This window comes from Lissotriton helveticus, chromosome 1_1 (genome assembly GCF_964261635.1).
Source record: "Lissotriton helveticus chromosome 1_1, aLisHel1.1, whole genome shotgun sequence".
Classification (NCBI taxonomy): Eukaryota; Metazoa; Chordata; class Amphibia; order Caudata; family Salamandridae; genus Lissotriton; species Lissotriton helveticus.
Window position 1 is genome coordinate 140,101,469 of NC_136057.1, and position 24,887 is coordinate 140,126,355.

General features: G+C 44.2%; 1 protein-coding gene across 2 annotated transcripts in view; it reads left to right on the forward strand.

The window, feature by feature from the left end:
* The window catches only part of KDM2A (lysine demethylase 2A), a 789,087-nt gene that overhangs the window by 597,448 nt on the left and 166,752 nt on the right, over window positions 1-24,887 (forward strand). For both annotated transcript variants that reach the window (XM_078657462.1, XM_078657547.1), the window contains one exon: window positions 18,641-18,913. In XM_078657462.1, the coding sequence (XP_078513588.1) occupies window positions 18,641-18,913 (273 nt within the window). The remainder of the gene's footprint in view (window positions 1-18,640; window positions 18,914-24,887) is intronic.

A 24,887-nucleotide genomic window follows, 5' to 3' on the forward strand; every position in this document is an offset into this window, starting at 1 on the left:
AATACTGAATACAAGTATAGAAACTCTAAAATTCACTTATCAAATAAACAAAACTGAAGCTATATTCCTGGACACAAAAATTTACATAAAGGACAACAAAATTCAAACAACCCTACATCGCAAAACTGCTACCAATGCCACCCTACAAGCTGACAGTTTCCACCAAAGATCATTAATCCAAAGCATACCATATGGCGAATTTCTTCGGATTCGCAGAATTTGCAGTGAGGAAGATGAGTGGCTGAAACACAGCACAAACACCGCAAAAAGATTAAAAAATCGGCAATACAATACTGGCACGATAAATAGCGGTTGGAAGAAGGCGAATGCAAAAACACGAAGTGATTGTCTGAAAATCAAAACCAAAACTATAAAAAAGCCAACAGAGATAAGATTTATAACAGATTACACCCAGAACTCCAAAATGATAAACTTGATTCTCAAAAAGAATTGGAAAATTCTGAAATTAGATGGCACCATTGGCAAGATGATAGGGGATCACCCCATAGTAACATACCGGAGAGCAAGGAATCTTAAAGATTACCTCGTGCATAGTCATCTCGACACCCAGAATAAAAGCAAAGACTGGTTACACACCAAAGGCTTCATCAAATGTTACAGTTGCAAGGTCTGTTCAATAGCCAAACCCACCCTATAAATCCAAATGGCCAATAAAAAGATGTGGAAAATCCCAAACTTAATCAGTTGTAAAAGCAGATATGTGGTGTACATTGTAGAATGCCCGTGCAAACTGAAATATATAGGGAGCACGACATGTGAGTTAAAAAAGAGAATCTTGGAGCACACTTGTGCCACCACACACAAGGACAAAAACAACGCCATAGCCAGACACATGGAATTGGTCCATAATGGGGATTGGAAAACTCTGAAATTTTATGGCATTGATCAAGTCATAGATAACAAACGGGGAGAAAATTTGGAAAAATTACTCCGTCAGAAGGAATCTCGACATATCTTAAAATTCAGAACAATGGCCCCTTTTGGTTTAAATCAGTCGGAGGAACTTTATGTGCACCTTTAATGACTTTTGATAGAACTACTATACAACAGTAAACAGAATCGATTAAAATGTTCAAAATGTTTAAATAACATGTGCACTAAAAGAGTGCTGAATTATTAGAAAATATATTAACAACGAATGGGGTAAACTACACTGTATGTTTTACATATATACTCCAAAAAGGTAAAACCTTGACTGATAGAATACCCGGGTTGGTTTTGTAAATTTCCACTGCGTTTTTTTGTTGTTTTTTTTGGATTGGTTTAATTATATAGACTACATGTCCCATAAAACCTATGGGTTTGTTTGTGACCAAAATGATGCAGGAAATGATGCAATACCTTTTCAAACCTATGTAAACCAATAACAATTGTGTAAGTTACCGTGATCAAGCAGCGGCTGCTGCGAAACACGTCGGCTTTTGGTTTGTCTTGCCGAGTGAACCGAATAATATGCAAAATTAAGAATAAATAATGAAACTTTGAAGAAACGGAATCCTCTGGTGTGTGCGACCCTTCTTTTCCTGGTCTCCGGGAGTTGGTTACATATATATAATTTTTTTTAATCAAAACACATTTGCATTGTGAGGTGATTTAAGATATGTAAGGAGTCAGATTACCAGCGGCTGGCAGAGCTTCTGTCTCTGGTTTAAAAGTACCCTGGAGGTCGCACATATATTTACAATCAGATCTGTCTTACTTATGTTTCCCAAGGCAAACGAGGTGACTCTAGACTTTACGATTGGCAGAGTACACGCCCACACCGTCCTCACATAAATACAATAAACGCTTTTAACATTAGTCTTTTTTCACCAGTCCAAACGTTTAACATAGAAAGTAGGGACACTGCTGGCTTAAAATAGGGTAACGTAGCGGAGAGCTACTACACGCAAATTTCATACAGGCTTGGCATTCAGGACAGACGCAGCAGGAAAAAAAAGAACATGTTACTTAGACAGTTCTGAGATTTAGCGCCAAGCAATGATTCCCACCCAAACCCCATTTAGCACTATAGAATAATTCATAACATAAACATACACTTTTTAGATCCCGAGACCCTCTGGAAGGTAGGATTTTCAGCAGACACATTGGCTTCATTACTAAACGTTAATGGCTAGCTAGTAAACGCGTTAGGGTGCCGCAGTTGAAGAGGACAGAGTGGAGCGCAGCGCTACATATCCGCTGCACACTGACTGCAAGGCTAGTGCTGCGGTGGGAGGTCTGAGGAGACCCGAGATGCTGTAGCTCTAGAAGAAGTCCACTCGGACTCTATCCAGGCCCCGTGCTGAGCCCGGGAAACATTTTAGGATATTGCCAAGAGCCATTTCAGACTTTCTTTTGGGGGGGGGGGGGAGGAGGTATACAACAGACATGAGAAAGTAATAAGTAAAAGTGCTTCCTTCAAATGGTAACATACATGTGGAAGAAAAGCCTAAGCAAGAAATGACCATTTGCAAAAATACATTTAAAACAAGCAAGAGACACAAATCACAAGTGGGAGGGGTGGGGGAAGTGCACGTTCACTGAAATAGGAGGCAGCAAAAAGGTGCAGGTTTGATGGTAACACGCACACACAATGCATCACAGACACTAATGAAGGAAACACACAGAACGCACCCACTAAAGAGGGAACAACGTTAACAAAACAAACCGAGGGTGTTATCAACAGCTAACAAGCTGCTTGGCACTCTCCTTCATGCACGAGCGAAAGTTAAAGCAGCGCGGCGGGGGAGGGCAGAGGAGCATTGAGAAAGCAATCAAGTTAGAGGAAAGCCAGGTGGCGCCTGATCAGGCGCTGAAAGCTGGCGGTTGCGCCCATGAACGCAAGCGCTAGGCCAGCCAAAGCAGCTTGTGGTAGCACTTTTTAAAGCCCCTACTAAATGTCTCGCAGAACAGCGCATGCGCTGGCTCGGCCAAGACCTAAAAAGGACACTAACAACTGCCAAGAGCTCATTCAACAATTAAAAAAGGAGCAACCATGCCTTTTTAGGAAATATCCCTCATTGATAGTTGCAAAGCTGCAACATGGATAAACACAGCTTTCACAAAGTATTATTGTGTGGATGTTCAGTCAAGACCACAAGCTCTAGTTGGGCAAACAGTTCTTCAAACATTATTTAAAACCGTCGCACCATCTCATGCCTAAATCGACCGCATGGAGTGGTATTGCTTTACAATCTCTCCATAGCATGTGTATCTGCTGCCACAAATGGATAATGTTACTCCTCCCACTTTGAGCATCTATTCGTAGCGTGTAGTGCAGCAGATTCACTTGCACCCTCCTGCCTTCCTCGCGGGCCTTAGATGGTGACAAAATACAAACACTGCATGTTCAACAACGAACGCTTACTAAGCAGAACACTGTATCCTCACTCCGTACATGGCAAGGGGAAAACAAAACTTTCTAATAGAGAAAGCGTTCATGCGCAATGCCTCCAGGGTGAGGAAGGACGACTTTTATAAAACTTCCTCGTGGAAAAACTTGCAGAGTCTGGGCCCAACACTAGATGGCAGGATTATGCATATCATGTAAATCTACAGCACAACACACCACAAATAGATGTTTATTGTATAAGTAACTGGATCCTTACCTCTGTTTCCTCACCTCTGTTTCCTCAAAACTGCCCCAATCCAAAATATCTGTCACGTCGAGGTTACGTAGCTGTTATAAGATGAAATGATGAGTGGAAGACGAGGTGTAGCATATGAAAGATGCTTTATTCATTAGATGGTAGATATCAAGGGGGACCCCACGAGGAGCAGCACACTTGCTGCTCAGCCCGACTCCAACTGATCCTCACACACAAGCATTCCAATTCTCCATTCTCATGCACACCAACATTCCACTAACATTCTACTAATGGCTGAGCAACAAGACCTACTAGTCTACTACATCACCTTCCCCCTTTTAAACAGAAACAAAAGAATTCTGTAAGTACATTGACAAAATGAATCAACATTGGTGTAATATTGCTAACACAGAATATGAAGGAAAAGAAATATGCAATAATTCGTAAAAGAAAATACATTGCATTAATTAAGAGCAAAAGACATAGTATGCAATTCAAAAGCATATTACCAAGACTGAGAGAAAAACAATATATTGAGAAGGGTGAAAACTGCACCCTGTTGAACAATAAAATAAGTTCAACGTGACAAGGCAAAGTGTGGAATCATGTACCAGAACCAAAAGAGTAAAACTACACACTGCCATAAAATTACAGAAGCCGTAGAATCTAAACAGTGGATAAATAAATCCAGTAAATTAAATAAATAAGAAGACACAGCAGGTGATATCTGCACGTACAAGTGAAAATCACAAAAGTGGATATCACTGTCGACAAGAATAAGTGGCATCCCCTTTCCAGTAAAAGTGAAATGACACAGGCAATGAATGCGTACCATGAAGATTCTGTTACTGACTGAATGTAGAAGTTTAAACTAATGAAAATTCCCATTAAGAAACTGGTAACCGATTAACTAGCTAAGAGAAGAAAATTAGCCGTTATGAACCAGTGTATACATCAAAAATCACACTGCAGGCTACAATCTATACTTACATTAGGCACAAAACTGTATAGGGAGAAATCAGTGTGAAAAGGTGTGTGCATCACCCACCAGCTCTAATACATAACTACCCTAAAATAACAGGTAAAGCTTAGCGCATTGATAATATCTAGATTGGCCAAATCAATAACATAAATAACATATAAAGCTCTCTTTAAATGCATTCTCCGAAAGCAAAACACTCAATGTATGAGTTAAAAATAGTACCTTTCCTTTTATATACCAATTCTTAAACACCCAAATTTCTATGTAAATACTTGCATAAACTATTACAAGCATATTAAATGGTTAACATAAACAGCTACAGATAACCATGTATGTAAAGTAAGAATGAAAAAGCTACAAAGCTTGGTGTTACTGTAAGTGCAACACAGGCAAATACATTTTTTTTTAAATAAAGAAGCTACAAGGCTTGGTGTTGCTGTAAGCGCAACACAGACAAATTCATTTTTTTTTTTAAATAAGGAAGCTATCTTTTTTAAAAATCTCACTTGTTATAATAACAAGAATTACAACCCATTCCCTTTCTTTTTTTTTTTTAACTATGACACAGTAAAGAAAAGAGGATAACCGCCGGTGAGCGAAACTTCTAACCCGAGATCTTTGTAAATGAAGAAAATCCATGCAAATTATTATGAGAGTTCTGTGTATAAATCTTCTCTGAAGGTACTTCTAGCAACACCCGTAATGTGTAACTTGCTGAGACTGCTACGTTCTTTCCTTGTACCAGAGAGGCAATGAGTTTTAAATACAGATGCGAGTTCCTTCTAGACCCGTACAATTCTCACAGATAAAGTGGACTCCACTATTTTGTTTTTTTTCTCTCAAAAATGCCCAAAGGTAAATAGGTGACTCTCGATATTTACAAATTGGGCAGAACGTTATGCAAGCACCGAAAGATGTGGCAGACAAATCCATAAAACATTGGAAACTAAAGATGGCATGATGTTTAAACCGGGTGGCTCTTGGCAGGTGCGTGCTCTTACAGACTCCAACAACGTCATAGAAGAGGTGAAACTCCAAATATGGACTGCGCAGAGACTCTTGTGACGCAGGCAGTTCATGCGACGGAGGCTCGAGGTAAGAATGTGCCTCGTGGACAATTCAAATGTCGCATGATTCACACCTGCAACTGCCAAATATTCCCACGGCACTGAGAATGACCCCATCTATGGGCGCTTGATGCTCACGCTGACGAACACAGTAACTCCCAAATGAAATTTAGATCTCTTTAAGTGTTTGTTGAACAGTAGGACGCTGACCACACACAGATCGTTTTCATGCTTGCCCGTCCTCTTTGACAGTTGAACACTCCTTATAGCGCAGGATATCCTTTTCTGATGGACTCTCTCCCATACCGATCTTGGTTTAATGAAAGAGATTAATAACTCAGGAACAGGAGCAGGTCCGGTATCTTTACAAATCAAAAGACAGCAATCGGCAGACCGTAGGAGTGGAAGGTCACATAAATAGCCTCAAGTCCTGACACACTTCAGCGGGCGACAGATGAAGGTCACTGGTGGGGTCCCAGGTTTCAGGTTCTTAACCCCTTCGCGCGTGAAAAGGTCAGCTCGTCATGGGCGTTACCTGTGCTGCGCGTGTGACGAGCTGACCTTGTCACGTAACGAGGGTTTTTGCGAATCGCAGCGGGAAAACCGCTAGCGCGCATGCGGTTAAATACGTAATTACTGTTAAGACCGGTGCTTTACCTTGGTCCATCTTAGATTTCTGTTTCCATAAGGCAGCACAGGCAGGTTCGTCTGGATTGTCGCCAAATGTTATAAGATGCAATGATGAGTAGAAGACGAGGTGTAGCATATGAAAGATGCTTTATTCATTAGATGGTAGATCTCAAGGGGGGACTCCACCAGGAGCAGCACAATTTCTGCTCTGCCCGACTCCAACTGATCCTCACACACAAGCATTCCAACTCTCCATTCTCACGCGCACCAACATTCCACTAACATTCTACTAATGGCTGAGCAACAAGACCTACAACTAGTCTACTACAGTAGCATGACCCTGAGCATTACACGCTCAACGTATGACAAAGAATAACACCAATCCTCTGCGAGCCATGACTACCTGCGGAATGTCTACAATGCAATCAGTTTCCACATGCCAGTTGTAGCACAAGCAACAACCATCAGATTGCTCATGCGCTGAACATTGGAAAGTCAAATTGCATGATAGTGCATAGCTGGAATGAAATTGGAAATGAAAGTGTATAGGTTACACTCTTCCTGCATTTTGATAGCAATGTTTCCTCAACTCCTCATCCAGTGGCTGGAAAAAAATCACATTTTAAATACCTACAATAGACCCCAGCAGCATATATCCAACTCATCCTGTCGATTCTCTCCCATTACTGTCCGCACCTACATTCTATTTACATCGTAGATTCCTTTGTCAAAATTCTACAACTAAGGCAGCTGTGAAGGGACAACAGATATGTAAAATTCCAACACAACTCCCCTAAATTTTAAAAGAGCGTTTTTTTCTACCATTTACCCATACCACTTTTAAGTCCTCCCCTCCCCAAACCTATTTAACAAAAAACACTAATTCCACCCATTCCCACCATATTCTGTGGTGTTCCCTGTCTGAAGCTGTGCTCTCTACTCTTGAGCATAGAGCCACAGCTGCACAGAGCCTGTCTAGGAACACTGTCTACATCAGCCTGAAATTCCTTTATGATGCAGCCACTGTTGCTACATCAAAGTAGTGAATAACCCAATTTAGAATCTGGTGGTATTCATGCTAGTGGGTCTTAGTGCAAGCCGTACATAACATGTTTTTAATATTTGAACACTGCTGGTCCGTTATTTAGACCTCCGCTGGTAGGTCGCCCGTGAGACCACAGTGAATGTGCAGTTCAGTTTTTGCCTCAAATTCCCATAAAGCTGTTTGCCTTCCCGCAGGAAGGGCAAGGAACCTTGGTCAGATTGGTGCTTATGTTTATTTCCGATGTCCTCTGAGGTTTTGGATACTTGACGCCCATAGCTGCATGTTGGAGTCTTCACTGTGTAAACTAGCCCTCTCCTTTTCTTTGAAGAAAAAGCCAAGGGCGGTAAGGAAACGCTTTACCAGGATATACATGTGAAAAAATCAGTGGATAGTAGTCCTCTGTACCTTTTGGGCTTTGCATACGATCGTAATTTGTTTCTAACCTTTAATGGTTCACTTCATATAGAGTCCTGTGTGACTACTGCTGCCTTGTACAGAGTGCCTAGGCACCAGTCTTGCAAGAGATGATCGGTGACCTTACCCGCCTCATAATGTTTTTCTACACACTTGCTATTGTATCTCTGTTGCCTATCCTACTCTGTACATCAGACCCCTCTTATGAGCCTGAATTTGTTCAGTCGTCTTCCTGGATCCCTACCTTCTCTTACCAGTTTTGTCTGTCTCCGCTCATCTGTGTTCTGCGCTCTCAACCTCATTTTAATGTCCACAGCGAAATAAATACCAGCGTGGAGGCACAGACTTTATTGGCGGATCTGGCCACACTTGGCTTTAACCAAATGAATCAGGGACCCACACACATAGCTGGCCATACACTGGATCTTGTGTTATATACTTCTACAGTGATAAAATGTCTGCCTCCCATTCAAGTGGACTGGACTGACCATTCCATCATAGAGTTCCATACTCGTTCTAATCAGAGGGTAATTGGCATTCAGAGGACTATGGCGGATGTTAGAAGACCCTGGAACAAATTAACACCAGAGAGTTTTAGGGGGAAATATATAGAACCCAATTGGGCTGAATGTGGGGACAACGTCACCACTGCATTAGCCAGGTTTAATGAAGCTGTAATCACAACTATTAATCATGTTGTTCCTCTTAGGACATATAAACCACGGCCTGCCCCTAAACAAGAAGTCTGGTTTACGGACGATCTCAGACAATTAAAGCTAACTACGAGGAAGTTAGAAAAGCGATGGAGAGTCACACGCAAGGTAGAGGATAGAGATAACTACAGTATTTCCCTAAAAAGCTACTATAAAGCTATTCGGACTGCTCGGAAACACCATATAGCAGCCCAATTATCAGCAGCTGGTAAAAATGCTAAAGTCCTCTATCAAATTTTACAAACGTTTATTAAGCCCATAGCCTGTGAAACTGAGGGGATTGAGTCCCAGGAACTCTGTAATAACATCTCACAGTTCTTTGTCAGAAAAATTGATGGTATTTATACTAAGATCTTGACCTCAAATACCATCCCCAATAACACTGGAACTGTCGACAGCCTGGTTCATCCACACCTTAGCACAGCAGATAACAAGGCTAACAGACTTATAGAATTCCCACCTATATCTTTGAAGGAGATAACCATTCTAATCACTCAAATAAAAAGTGGGTGCCCTTCAGATAATATTCCAGCACGGGTCATGTCACTTTTGAGCGACGATCTGGGTGTTGGAATTCAGGAGGTCGTTAATCTTTCCTTGAGTACAGGGGAAGTTCCCCTTGACTGGAAGCATGCTTTGGTGAGGCCTTCACGGAAAAACAATTCCATTCCGTGGACCGACCTGACAAACTTGAGACCCATCTCTCTCCTCCCATTCTTAGGGAAGCTTACTGAGAAATTTGTAAACCAGCACTTATCCAAACATATTGAAAGTACGGGGGGACTAGATCCATCCCAATCAGGGTTTAGGCCAAGGCACAGCACTGAGACCGCCTTGCTGTCCGTCGCTGACGATCTTCACATGCTACAGGATAAGGGTTACTCCGTTATCCTGGTGCTTTTAGATCTGTCAGCGGCGTTTGACACTGTCACATGAGATCATGACCTCCAGACTAGTTGACATCGGTCTGGGAGGCAAGGCGCTGGCCTGGTTAAGGAGTTTTTTCACCGAACGTACCCAAAGAGTCATACTGGGTCCCTACCAGTCTGAGGAGGTGGAGATCTCTAAGGGGGTGCCACAGGGCTCCTGCTTGAGCCCAACGTTATTTAACATCTACGTGGCACCCCTAGCTAACATCATGAGATCCCACGGGTTCATTCCCGTATCGTATGCAGACGATACCCAACTCCTTTTCCCGTTTAAAACCATGACTCCGGAAGTACGTAGCTCCTTTTCCCAAGGGATGAAAGAAGTGGCACACTGGATGGCAGCAAACTTTCTCCAGTGCAACGTCTCCAAGACTGAGGTGATGCTCTTTGGGGAAGCCAAACGCCTGTGGACTCCTGACTGGTGGCCTCAAGACCTAGGCCCAGTTCCCGAACCCAAAGTGGTTGTGAAAGATCTAGGAGTTAAACTGGATCAGGAGCTCAACCTTAAACATCATGCTAATCAAGTGGTGAGCTCCTGTTTCCATGTAATTGGGCTTCTCCGACGGGTATTCCCCCTGCTACCTGACACCACCAGGAAAACTCTAGTTCAGTCGCTCGTGTTGAGTAGACTGGATTATTGTAATGGTTTGCTGCTAGCTGCAAATGAGGGGATCACTGCCAGACTGCAAGTGGTGCAAAACACGGCTGCCCGCCTTGTTCTCAATGCCCCGGCTCGTACTCCCTCTAAACCACTACTGAATAAACTCCACTGGCTCCCAGTGAAACAGAGTGCTGTTTAAAACTTGTTGCATCATCCACAAGTGCATCACGGGTAATGGTCCCCATTACCTATCACAAAAATTTCTTCCTTACATCCCCTCAAGATCTCTGAGATCTGGAGATCGTGAATTGTTAATTGTCCCCAGGTTCTGGAAGACAAGACAAGGGGGAAGGTCGCTATCAGTAGCTGGCCCGAAGTTTTGGAATGAACTTCCTTATGAACTCAGATCATGTAAGGAACTCTTTCGCTTCAGGAAAAAATTAAAAACTTTCCTGTTTAACTACTAGCTCTGGTTGGACAATTAATAAATTATAGGATAGGGCCTGTTTGCTCTGAGATGTTGCCAATGGCGCGGAGATACTCCTTAGGGAGTCGATTCCTAGCGCGGTACAAGTGTGTGTATAAATAAATAAATTGCCTTCATGTACTGTTGTGTGTCAGGCTGCAGTTTTGGCAGCAGGGCGCACGGCACTATACTCCTATACTTTTAAGTTCATTGTTAGGAACGCGTGAGAGTGCCACGACTCAAAACAGAAAACAATGAGACCAGCAGGATGCCAGCCATTCCCCCCCCCCCCCCCTCCCTCTCTGTGGGCGCAAAAATCTCAGCCTTCTTTCATCAATGGCAGCAGATCACGTCAGATCAGTGGGTCCTCGACCTAGTACGCAAGGGTCACACTTTGGAATTCACAAAGAAACCACCTACGACCCTGCCCAAGGGTTCCCCTCGTCTTCACTTACTTTTCATAGAAGCCTTAAACATGTTCCGCAAGAATGCAATAGAAAAAGTTCCAGTGTTGCAAAAGGGGAAAGGGTTCTACTCTCGCTTCTTCCTTATAAATAAAAAATATGGGGAGTGGCGCCCGATCCTCGATCTTCGCAAGCTCAACAAGTTTCTGAAAAAAGAGTTTTCGAATGGTGACGCTTGCCGAAGTGTTAAGCTGTCTCAACAAAGGGGACTTTATGGCTTCTCTGGACTTGGAAGACGCATACTTCCATATCCCTATACATCCGAAACATCGCAAATACCTACGATTCACAGTGGCTGGCGTCCACTTTCAGTTCAAGGTGCTTCCATTCGGACTGAAATCCGCACCAAGGATTTTGACAAAATGCCTGGCACCAGTTTTTGCAACTCTGAGGTCTCAGGGAATACAAGTGTTTCCCTACCTCGACGACTGGTTGCTCAAGGGACCTTCAGAACAGATTACAAAATAGGCTATTGCAACATGCCTACATCTCTTTTCAAGTTTAGGTCTCACTCTCAACGAAAGCAAATCAGTTACATCCTCTCCAAGTAATACCCTATATGGGAGCAATGCTAGATACCATACAGTGCAAGGCATAGTCTTCTGTCAAAAGATCGCCAGCTACGACTGCAAAAACTAGCAAAGTCAATCTCAAAAAGGTGGTCAGTTTCTGTCCGGACATTCGTTTCTATTCTGGGGATGTGCTCGTCTGCAATAAACCTGGTTCTGTTGGCAAGACTCAGTATGAGACCTCTGCAAGAAGAATTGCACCTACAATGGCATCAAGCTGTAGGGTCATTCGATCAAGGTGACATCGCGCATGATTCACGCTCTCCATTGGTGGTCTCAAAAAGTAAACTTGTCTCCGGGCCTCCCATTCTTGGCAACTCCCTCAGAATTCGTTCTAACAACGGACACATCCATGGAGGGCTGGGGAGGCCATCTCCAAGACTTACAGATTATGGGAAGATGGTACCAACAGTACCAACAAAAACACATCAACAGTTTGAAGCTGCGGGCCATTTTTCTCTCTTTGCAGGCATTCCTTCCGAGGATTGCGGGTTCCTCAGTGCTGGTCCATACCGACAATACGGCCAGCATGTATTACATCAACAGGGGGGAACAAGATCACAGTCCCTATCGCAGGAGGCACAGGAGCTGTGGGAGTGGGGTCACAGCACACAGTATAACCCTAAGAGCAGAGCATGTCAAGGGGCTTCAGAACACGTTGGCCGACACCCTCAGCAGATTTCTCTCAGGATGACACGAGTGGGAACAGGAGCAGGTGGAGAAGATCTTTCACGTTTGGGGCAAGCCAACATTGGATCTGTTTGCAACGAGAGAGAACAGCAAATGCCTTTACTACGCTAGCAGATACCCTCAACGGGGATGAAGAGGGAATGCCCTGTCCATGCGATGGTCAGGGATTTATGCGCATGCTTTTCCCCCAATACCATTGATACTGAAAGTGCTTCAAAAGATGAAGAAATAACGTTGCAGTCTCATCCTGCTCGCACCTCGCTGGCCGAGACAATATTGGTTTCTGGAACTACTCCTATTATCACAGGAACACCCTGTTCGTCTACTTCCAACACTCACGATGTTGACAAGGGAAAAGGGTCAAATACTACACCCAGATCAACAGTCGCTGCACTTGCACGCTTGGCTCCTGACTTCTTAGAATTTAAAGGTCTGAAAATATCTCAGGGTTGTCGTGAAATTCTATCTAAATCTCGTGCCCAGAGTACACAGTAAGGACGTATCGCTTAAAGTGGAAACGATTTTGTCATTGGTGTGAGGCAAATGATATTCATCCAATCCAGGCTCCAGCGGAGGATATCCTTCCTTATTTGCTATCTCTAGCCAAAGCGGGGCTTGTGTTCTCCTCTATCAAGGTTCACCTCGCTACAATTTCCAGATTCCAAAAGAGCTCCAACAAACCTTCACTTTGCTCTTCATCACTTATCAAAAAAATTTTAAAACAACTTTTTAGAGTCTTTCCTCCGATTCTGCCGCCACCTCCGGAGTGGAAATTAAACAGTCTTATCTCAGTTAATGAGAAGACCATTTGAGCCAATATATATGACCATATATATATATATATATATATATATATATATATATATATATATATATATATATATATATATATATATATATATACACCAGCAGAGCCAAGGCCACTTGTAGATGCAGGGGCCTCTGAAGCGCGATACTGGCTTGCACGCTGTAAATTTCACAAACACTCCTCCAAACGGAAGCAGAGGCCACAACAGGGGAATGCAGGGAGGTTTCTTTATTCAGCAGTGATGCAGGATGTGGCGTATGCATTTCGGCATGAGATATGCCTCTTCAGCGCCAAGGATATTCAGGAGTAACAGGCAACACAGCGAATATAAATGTCCAGCCCTAGAACCCGATTGGTCCTTTTATATTTATATTCGCTGTGGCATACGCCACATCCTGCATCACTGCTGAACAAAGAAACCTCCCTGCATTCCCCTGTTGTGGCCTCTGCTTCCGTTTGGAGGAGTGTTTGTGAAATTTACAGCGTGCAAGCCAGTATCGCGCTTCAGAGGCCCCTGCATCTACAAGTGGCCTTGGCTCTGCTGGCATCTGCTGCGGCGGACTTCTACTGTTTTTCCAGGTTACTGGATTTGCCTTTGCCCACCACTAGGTTCGGGACGAGATTGGGCGGTGTCAGAGTTATTAACTCTGCCCCGGGCGAATTTGGACTTCCATAAGTGCCCCCGCCGATATTGAGACCTGTTTCCCGGTGGTTGATGCAGTTTGGGGGCCCAGGGGGGCTTCGAAATTCAAGCCACGTGCAGGAGTCAGGGCCAGACCACAACGAAATGCCATACAAGCCGCTACAAACACCATTTTACCGCTGCAACACCTACCTGGATTTGAACTGCTTTCTGGGTATTGTAGTGCACTTTCACTCGGTGCACTGCCACAGGTGTACCAGGACATTGGTCTTAGGGGCGGAGCGGACTAGGACCAATCGGGTTCTAGGGCTGGACATTTATATTCGCTGTGTTGCCTGTTACTCCTGAATATCCTTGGCGCTGAAGAGGCATATCTCATGCCGAAATGCATACGCCACATCCTGCATCCCTGCTGAATAAAGAAACCACCCTGCATTCCCCTGTTGTGGCCTCTGCTTCCGTTTGGAGGAGTGTTTGTGATTGAGATAGATATATATATATATATATATATATATATATATATATATATATATATATATATATATATATATATATATATATAATTTTTTTATTTTTTTTTTTAAATTTTTACCGTAGGACTCCCGCCTCGGCGACGGGGAATGATTCAGGCATGTGAATCTATGAAAGATACCAATATTGGATAACTGTAGTTATAGGTAAGGAACTTGTTTTCTTACCCTCCTCCACCAACTCCACTCAGGTGCAGGAGGCAAAGTGAAGCACATTTTTCATTGCCCACCATCTTGAAGATGTGGCACTTATCCAATTAGGGCTACGACTGCAGTCTCTCCACAAACACACCACAGAGATCTATGATCCCTTGACCCTACCGATCCGGACATCGCCGGCTTCACAGAAACCTGGACCAAACCCTGCTCCGGACCAGACCTCACCATCCCTAACCGCTTCAAGATCACCTGCAAGATTGCCTCGACCACACGGTGGAGGCATTGCCATAGTCCACAAAATCACACTCCGACTAACCACACACTCCAGTGACCCTACAACAAACATGAAACACCTCCACTTCCAGATCAGGACCAATCCCAACACCACCCAACACGACACCCTCGTCTACAGGCCCCCAACCCCCATTAAACAGAATTCTTTGCAGAGCTCATCGCACCCTGAGCTTGCATCTGACTACATCCTACTTGGAGACCTCAACTTCACCTGGACAAACCCCAGCAACCAGAACACTGCCTCCCTCATGGAGAACCTCGCCAAAATCGGACTGAAGCAGCTAGTCACTGCACCAACCCACACTGCCGGACACATGCTTGACCCAGTCTTCTCTGCCAGCAGGAACATCGACTGCAACTACACCACCGAACTCTCCTGGACCGACCATCACTGCGTACACCTCTCCTTCGACATGTCCACCGTACACAAGTCCTCATCACACCCAAAAGCAGCAGCTGGTGGATCAAGGCCACCAAAGAACTAATCCACTCCTTCAGCACACCCACTCCGCTAATGCCCAAAGACAACACTGCTGCACGCAACCTCCACCAACTGCACCGACACCCTGGCACCCCTCGAAACGACCAGGTAAACTATTTTAGGCATCCAGCTGGTTCGCCCCTGCCCTCCACGAGTCCAGACGCACCTTCAGACGTCTCGAAGAAGTGGAGGAGCAACAAAACCCCGGAAGCTCACACAACCTTCAAGTTTGTCGTCAACGCACACTGCCTCCTCACAGCCACAAAGAAAATGGCCATCCAAGATAGAATCAACGCCAACGCACTCAATAGCAAATAACTTCACCATGGCCAGGCCCAACAGCGATACCAGATATTACCTGCCTCCCAAGGCCTCTGCAACAAATTTGGCACTTCTTCCGCCACTCAGGGGCCCTGACTGATCCATGCCTGTACCACATCTTTCACAGAGCAGCTGCCACCATCGCCCCCCAGCTCCGCTGCACCACCAACTGCTCAATTGAAACTGGCACCCTCCCCGACGACTGGAAACACGCAAAGATCAACCCCCTGCTGAAGAAGCCATCCTCAGACCCGATGGACCTCAAGAACTTCAGACTGATCTCCCTCCTCCCCTTCCAAGAGAATGTCCTAGAGAAGTCCATCAACACCCAACTCTGTGCGTTTATCGAAGCGAACCACGTGTGGAAACACCTGCCAATCCAACTTCCAAAGGAACTATAGCACAGTGACTGCACTCTATGCCACAGATGAGATCCTCTTCCTTCTCGACCGGGGCGAGACAGCAGGCCTCATCCTACTAGACTTCTCTGCCGCCTTCGACAGTCTCCCACCGCACCCTAGTCACCAGACTCCATGACAACGGCATCCACAACCGGGCTCTGGACTGGATCCACTCCTTCCTCACTGGCTGGACCCAGCGAGTCAGACTACAACCAATCCCTTCAGAACTCATGGATATCAGCTGTGGCGTCTACCAGGGCTCCTCCCTAAGCCCCACCCTCCAACAACTATATTTTCCCCCTCGCAGCCAGCATCAGAAGCCCCAGACTCAACATAATCTGCTATGCCAACGACACCCAACTGATCCCTCACCGATGAACCCTCAACCGCCAGAACGAGTTTCTACAGTGGAATAAAGGCTGTCGCGTCCTGGATGAAAGACTGCGGGCTCAAGCTCAACTCAGAGAAGACCAGAGTTCTCATCCTGGGACCCACTGCGTCAGCCTGGGACGACTTCTGGTGGCCAGCCACTCTGGTTGCCCCCCACCCCGACAGACTATGCACTCAACCGTGGCATCATACTGGACTCTTCGCTTGTGATGGACCGCCAAATCAACAGTTTTCTCAGCCTGCTTTCAGATGCTCCACCTTCTCCAATAGACTTTCAGATGGATCCCCACAGAATCCAGAAGGGTCACCCACACTCTTATCACCAGCAAACTAGAGTTTGGCAATGCACTCTATGCCGGCATCACCCAGAAGCTGCCCAGGAAGCTACAGTACATCCAAAACGCTGCCACCAGACTGGTCCTCGACATCCCCCGCCGCAGCCATATCACGCAACACCTCCAACCCCACTGGCTCCCAGTCAACAAGTCACTTTCAAGCTCCTCACTCATACCTGGAAAGCCCTGCAAAACGAAGGACCAGCGTATCTGAACCACCTCCTCACATTCCACGTACCCACCATACAACTCCAAGCCTCCCAACTCTCCTCTGTCCGAAGGATCCACAAGACCAGAACCACAGGAAGATTGTTCTCCTACCTTGTTGCCATGACATGGAACTCCCTGCCCCATATGCAATCCGCGTCACTGACCCAATTCAGGAAGGACCTCAAGACCTGGCTCTTCGAATGATCCTCCACTTTGTCCGATCAGAAGCTTCACCCCTCCCCCTGTACCTTGAGACCCTCACAGGTGAGTAGCCGTGCTTTACAAGCTCCTGTTAGAATGAGCTATCAATGAAAATGGCAAGAATCAACAAATTTATTTTGTAAAGAAAACTTCTGTGTTTTACCTCGGAGAAGTATCTATTTTTTATAAATGAACTCACCCACTAGTGTTTCCAGTGGCGTGGCGTGCTTTATCAGGGTCATCCTGATATATTCTGTATCGGGGCAGGCTTCTTACCTTGACTATCAAGGGTGCACTGATATGGTGGGTTTGGATCTAAAGGTTATAATTGCCTATACCACAAGGTTACTCATGCCATGCATACTCGCACAACTAATCCTAGAGGATTGCTCAACATATGATCTGTACACGTCACTTGCCTCTTACGATACTGGAGTGGGGTGTGTTTTGTAGTTTCACGTTCATCAAAGAGTCCCCACCCTCTGGTCACGCTAGGTACAGTCTCCAGCTCCCAAATAGCGCCAGTAGCTGGAGACTGCACCTAGGTGAGCTGTAGGGCAGGGTCCTTTGAATGTGCAAGAGTACCAATGGGCCAAACGTCTCTGACTAATAGAATGTGACCTAAAGATTTGTGAACTTTGGGATGTAGGTCTGGTCCTGAGGAAAGCCACAAGACTAGTTTGCTGCACTGTGGCTGAAACATGTAGACCAAAAATGCTGGAGGGATCAGAACTTGTGAGCATTGGAAGAATTTTGGTTCCTGTGGTTTTCCTGATCAGTGGGCACTTCTACATGAAAATGGGTGCTTCGGTGCCAGGCTGGTTGACGTGTCATTTGGTTTCGTTTATTTTGTTAGTATTTGTTTTTTTAATGTGGCTAACTGCACCCAGACAGTTTTATTTTGCTTGCCTACCTTGCATTTCAATTGCAGTGTATTGCATCCCCCGCACACGGCTTCTGAACTGGAAGTAAAAGTGGGAGATGGCAATCAAATGCGTTTTACCATCTGAACTGATCTTCTATATCAATATCGTAGTTAATTTAGTAATGCCTCTTACTGACTTAATGAGTGTCCATGATGGCCTTTAACAAAACCCATCTGAGAATAGTATATTCAGTTCTGCACTTTTTTTCCCATCTTAAATTAAATTGTGGTGTTACTATGTAATGGCAACACATAAATGCACAAGGTAAATCGGCAGCTCTGTTGTGACTGCTCTGTCACTGGTAAGTGACCTGTTTTGAGTGAATATTTGAGTGAGGCGCTGAAGACAGATCTTCAACTCTGGAATTGTGGCATTTGTTATGCTGATTTGTGTGGAAAGTTGATTATTCGAAGAACCCATGTTAGCATGAAGCCCCTACCCCCACTTTGAATTCCTCACCTAGGTACACAGCTTAAAATCAGTGTCATACTTGCTTTTTATCAGTCTGTTGAAGCGGCAACCTCTGATCAGATTAACCTTCTTCGCAAATCAAATTTCTTTTTATATCACTTGTGCTCTGTTCCGCTGCACTCAGCCAGTTATTGGAGGCCTGATTCTGTTGCATTTGGTAGTGCCCAGCATCCTTCATTTATGAATGAACCATACAGCTTGCAATTTGGTAATATTCTAAATGCTGGAAAGCCTCATATAATTTTAGATTTAGATGTTCACCATGTATTTTGTTCATGCCCACCCCCTGAATTTGTTTTCCGTTCTCTAGTACAAGATCCAACTGAAGCCAAAGGTCGGCGCACCTATTCTTCCCATCACGAAGCCACATACTATGCGACCGGCACCTAGAATTAACCCACCATACAACATGAAGCCAGTGTCGTCCCACCAGTCGGGAGTTCGCCGGCGCAGAGTACGCTGCCGGAAATGTGATGCCTGCTTGCAAGGAGAGTGCGGTGTCTGCCACTTCTGCAGGGACATGAAAAAGTTTGGAGGCCCTGGACGCATGAAGCAGTCTTGTGTGGAGCGGCAGTGCTTGGCAGTGAGTATACCTTGTGAGGGAAAGACCTCCAGAAAGGGCAACAAACATCAGTGCGTCTTAGCAGAGTCTTAGTCGAGAAGAGATGTAAATGAAAGATCTACATTTGTGCTGTTTAGTAGCAGCTCCTAGCAGTCATTAAGTAAGGACGGTGTCAATATATATATCCATGCTAAGTGCAACAGCAGTGCTTGTGGTCGTTGGGGCCTGTGAAGGGAATAACTAGAAATGTGTTTAAGTGGGTCTAATCTGGAAGGACAGATGACCCTAGAAAAAGTAAGCAAATCAGCATTAGTCTTCATTCGGTATAGACCTTATTGCAGAAATGCTGTTTGGATATTAGTAATGGGCTGTAGAAAGAATGTGAGGAACAGCAGAAAGCACCAAATGCAATGAACACCTAACGCTGCTCTATATATTTAATGCTGGTCTCTGCCAACGTTCTCTTATTGGAGTTTGTGATATTTGGGAACTTTTTGAACATATTCGAGGAGGTGGCAGTACCACGACTCCAGGCGGAAAAAGATCTTCAATTATAATATGATACGATGGTTGAGGATGGTGATGGCAGAAGGACATTTGGAAGTGGTTGGGGGTGCGGGGGGGTTGGGGGGTTGTTCTGATATAGACTTGAAACAATAGGACACACTTAAACTCAACACTCCCAAAATGAGGCAATAAACTGATCCAGGTGCTTTTAAAATGAAATACGTGAATTTTAGTACAACACTTTTAAAAGGAAGACAACATGTTTTTGGAAATGCACCTTCCCAGATGTCAAATGAAAGAAGACCAATATAAAGAGCGTGTATACAGAGCAGAAAAACTTATAAAATATACACAGAGTAATGAAACTCCTAGTATATATACAAAAAGTAAGTAATAGAAATATATAATCGAAAGTCTTTCAACATTCTGGCCAGCACGACTGGGGAACCCTGTACAGTCTGTCAGAAGTCTTGATCTGGAGCACCGAAAGTTCCTGTGACAATGCATCAACTTCGCAGGCGAGTTTCTATCTGAAAGTCAAAATTCCCTGTCTTTAATACCTTTTACTCAACCCAAGGAGAGATTTCTAGAAACTTTTCCCCCTTCCTCCTGTTACAAAAACAAGGCTGGCCGTACCGACTGCGTCGAGGTCACTCACAGAAGCTGGCCCGGCCCCCATGTTTGCTTCGAAGCCGATATGTACATTCCGCACTTTTCTCTGGTATAAACAATCTCAACCCTGTGAATGGTACCAAGTGCGCATCCCATATGATATATTCTAGCTTACCCAGTGAAGAGCGAACACAGGTGAAGAGCAAAAACATTCTCTCCCCACCCTGCAACTGCATGAGAGCACAGAAAATGGGCAAGGGTGTGGACGGAGATTGCTTTAGTTGGTGTGGGTCAAGACTGCACACACAAGACTTCTAGTTGAGAGTACTTTTATAGTGAGGACCTACTGGGGCAGTTGTGTTGAACAGACAGTTATTTTACATGTTGGCAATAGTGGGTAACAGCTGAGGCACTTTTTCCGGTAGACCAATGTGCTGAGGATTAGTTATTTAATGTCTGAGACTACATGCAGTGGCTGGATATTGCAAACATTAAGAGGGTCGTAATAGTGTTCAAGGCAAAAAGGATGGGTAACGATATTCTTCGGTCAAAATCTAGATACATTTCACGTAGAGACAAAAATTGAGATGAGATGGAATGGTATTCATTGCCTTGATGCAGAAATGTTAATTAACAAGCAATAGTTGTAGGGAGGTAAGACTTCCCTTCGGAGCTGCACCACCCCACACACACTTTTTGCCCCCATTTGAACTACTAGATGCTGGTTTTCGACTGACCGTGCACTGAAGCCTGCTAGCCGGGCTCCAGTACCAATGTTTTCAGCCCCTTAACTGCAACATGTCCAGTTGTTTTCCAGTTGGCAAGGAATTGAGCACACCTGTAAGTCGCTGGTAAATGGTACCTATAGTACCCTGGGCATGGGTACCAAAGAGGGTCCCTATGGGCCAAAGGGACACCCACATAAACTGCATGCTGTACCATTGCAAGATGGGTGAAATGGTGCAAGGCATTCCGAAAACCGTAACATTGCCCACTCCCTGTATGCATTTCCAAAGTATACTATATGTAAGGCACTCCTACAGCAGGCCTTAAGAGCCGTAAGGCAAGGTGCATGAGCAGATGTGCACCTGTAATGTCTAGTTCCATTACCATACATTGCAAGTGATCAGGTAGCCATTATTAGGTCTAGACTAGGCAGCGCATGCGCTGTCTCTTCGAGACAAGGTGTTTCTACTCGATGGGCTTTTAGCGCGCCCATCCCTTATCATTGGTTCCTTTGTGTGCCTTTCAAAATTCCTTTGTTTTCTATGATCAATAGTTTACACTTGTCCCCTCTTTTGCTGTTCTGGTACCGCCCTGGAGACTTCCCCGGTTACTTGAATCATTGGACTTCTAGCCATATATGTTAATCTCGGTGTACTCCTTTTTCATTTGCCTCAGGCTTGCGTTTTAAGCTTGTTATGTTGATTTCCTTGCTGAAGTTACTCCGACAGCTGATTCTTCTCCCGCCCCCAATCTCACTCCTCCCGCTGTTCACTGTTGCTTCTCCTCAGCTTGCTCTCCTGTCTCAGCCTCTCATCTCCCCACCCCTCCTCCATTCTCACCCACTTTCCTTGCCACTCATCAGCGCCACTCACTTGATCTGTCTGGCTGCCCTGTCTCCAAAGAAACGTTTTATTTTTCCATTTAACACGCAATACCCACATATGACTGGATACCAGTCTTCATAATGAGCTGCGGATTGTGAGTTTGTTGTTCGAAGCCCTTGGTTGCTTTGGGCTTTGTTTTCAATATGACTCGATATTAGTGTATCATTTAAGAGTTTACGAGTAGTAGCAGCATTAGCGCTCTCTCAGTAATCTGCACCCATTGCAGTACTGGATTTTCATTCTCCCTTACTTTACCCTGGGTTTAGCTAACCCACATTACTGCAGCTTCTCTTGCGTGCCTTTCACCTTAGGGGATTACATGCCTTATGGCGGCACCAGCCCATTCGCACGAATTTGAATTTCAGCAGGCCAATCGACATCCAGGTCTTGCTAGTTTGTTTACACACTAAATTTCTTCTTGAAATTGGGTGCACCTTTTTGCGTACACGCCGGCTTCTGTGTGCATCTCTAGGTGTTTCCCTTACCAGACTAGTGGGTCCACCCTTTGAGCCATTGCACAAATGTAAAATGCAACTTCTCACTGGGAAAGTTGCTTTCCTCATTGCTATTACATCACTGAAGAGAGTGTATGAGTTTCAACCATTTTTTCAAGTCCACCAAAACAAGGTGGTCCTTCGCACCAATCCCAAATTCCTTCCCAAAGTGGTATCTACCTTTCATATCAATCAGTCTGAGTTGGCTGTGTTCTTTCCCCAACCAGATTCAGTGGCAGAACGAGCTCTACACATGTTAGCGTTATTGTATTACATGGGAAGAACAAACCATTTTGTAAAACTAAAGAACTTTTTGCGGCTTTTGCTCCACCACACAAAGGCAATCCTATTTCTAAATCGGGTATTGCTCGCTGGATAGGTAAATGTATTCAGACATGCTATGCCAAAGCAAAAATAACTTTACCAATACCCCCCTAGAGTGCATTCCACCCGCAAAGTAGGGGCTACTATGGCTTTCTTAGGAAATATTCCCATAGCTGACATCTGTAAAGCTGCAACATGGTCTACACCGCACACATTCACCAAGCCATATTGCGTAGATGGGTTAGCCAGACCACATGTTAATGTAACTAGGCAGTACTTAAGACACTCTTTCAGACAACTGCAAGAGCAACAGGTTAGCCACCGCTTTGAGAGAATACTGCTGTATAGTCTATGCAAAGCATGTGATCTACTGCTCACATGCCTCGAATGGAAAATGTTGCGTACCCAGTAAGCATCTATTGGCATGTGGAGCTGCAGATTCACATGCACCCACCTGCCTCCCTGGGTACCGATACCTGTTGCAGTTCTCTTTTACTTTATATACATAGGCATGGACATCTCTATTCTACTCTTACTAACTCCATTCTCACCCTCTCCGGTGAAACAATGGAGTCGATGTCCATGCGCACTATCACCGAAAGGAGGAGTCCCCTACCTTGTGACTGGAAAGACTTCTTCGAAGAAAAACAAAGTGCAAACATCCAGACCGCTGGGTCTGGATGTTTGCACTTTGTTTTTGATGGCAGGAGTATGCAAAGCATGTAAATCTACATGCCAAGAACACATGCTTACTGGGTGAGTAACCTTATCCTTGGGGATCACATCAACTCACACACCTGAAAACTTATTAGTGACATTTGAATAGAGTTAGGGTTGATAAATGTACAAGAAAAAAAAATGTGATGTGAAGATGGTCATGATCTCGGAAGGAGAAATAATTGTATGTGTGGCCATCCAGTCTGTAATGGACAGAGGCGGCTATTAAATGTGTATCAATGTGCCTGGATTAGGGAAGGACACTTTATAGTTCTGCAGTTTGTGGTTGAAGAAAAATACAATGCTGTAGCAGATCACTGGTGTGATATGCGCTGTTTGAGGTGATCGCTTGTCAGAAGGAGCATCAGGATACATTTAGTAGCATTTTGCAAGGTAAATTGGGTAGAGCTCTAGCGATTGCCCAACATAAAAGCCCTGGGAGAGTGAATTCGGTACAGTGCATTCTGGCAATATCTGATTTGTAGGTGGCCGCAGAGTAAGAGTGGTGTGGTAGTGCTTAAGATTAAATTAAAAATGAGCCTCTCTGAACTTAAGGATGGATAATGGAGAAATCTGATGGTTTTTAGAGGGACTGACACGATCGTTGGATTTCTTTCTCCATTTTAGGAAGACTAATATGGCACTTGAGAACAGTTATCTTACTCTAGATGGTGAGGGTTGTATACTATGGTACAGCATGATACAATAGCAATGACAAACTGTTTAGTTATTGGTATAATGTAAACCGAAAATGACAGTCACTGGTATGTAAATGGAACAGTTCTGTGACTGGTGAGGCCTTTAGTACCCACATGTTACCCATAAGGAAAATGCATGGATCCGTGACTTTGCCTATTCAAGCTGTACTATAGTATTTCAGTCCCACTTCAGTTTGTCTGGAACTATTTAGCCACAGTGTACATTGTTTTAGTATTTAGCACATGCACATCGGACTGCTGACATGCATTGTTTATAGTAATAAAGGCCCTGCTTACAAAGCTGTCATTAATATAAGCTACTTAGGCAAGAGTCTCCAGGCAGTCATGCCCATTCTAGTAGACCATTAAATAATGAAAAATGATGCCTGTGGTGTAGTTGTCAGTATTTGTTGCAGGACAGATACTATTAATTAGCTTTCCTTGATGCAATTAATCTCATAAGAATTAAATCAATCTTGAGTTATATTTTACACTCATTCATCTAAGTGCAATCCAACAGATTCAATAAGTCAAAGAAAACGGTCAAAGGTTGGTTTGCATATTTAGTTTAGTAAACCATATCTTTTTCAAAGAAAATTAATTCTCTTTTCTTTTTCTCTTTTTTAACACATATATATATACACACATTCAACATGTATATCTACACATATCTACAATATACATACAAATTCACAAGGTACACACAAATGAAAATAGTGAATCAGAAAAATCTATTGAACCTTTTATATGGTTCTTTTGCCCACAATTATTTCAAAAAGGATGTTCGCAAATAATTACAAAACCACATTCCTTATAACCATGTCACCATAAATACGATGGAGCTTCCGAAGGTATAATCCTTTGCCCTTCCCTTATGCCTAGCTCCTTTCTATTTCATATATTCAACATCAATTCTTGTATGTTGGTGCCTTTGAAAAACAGTCGACGCGTTTCAGCCGCTTATCAATCCAGGCATCTTCAGGACTTTGGGCAAACAAAGCTCTACCGTTATTCCATACATCCGAAGTATGGA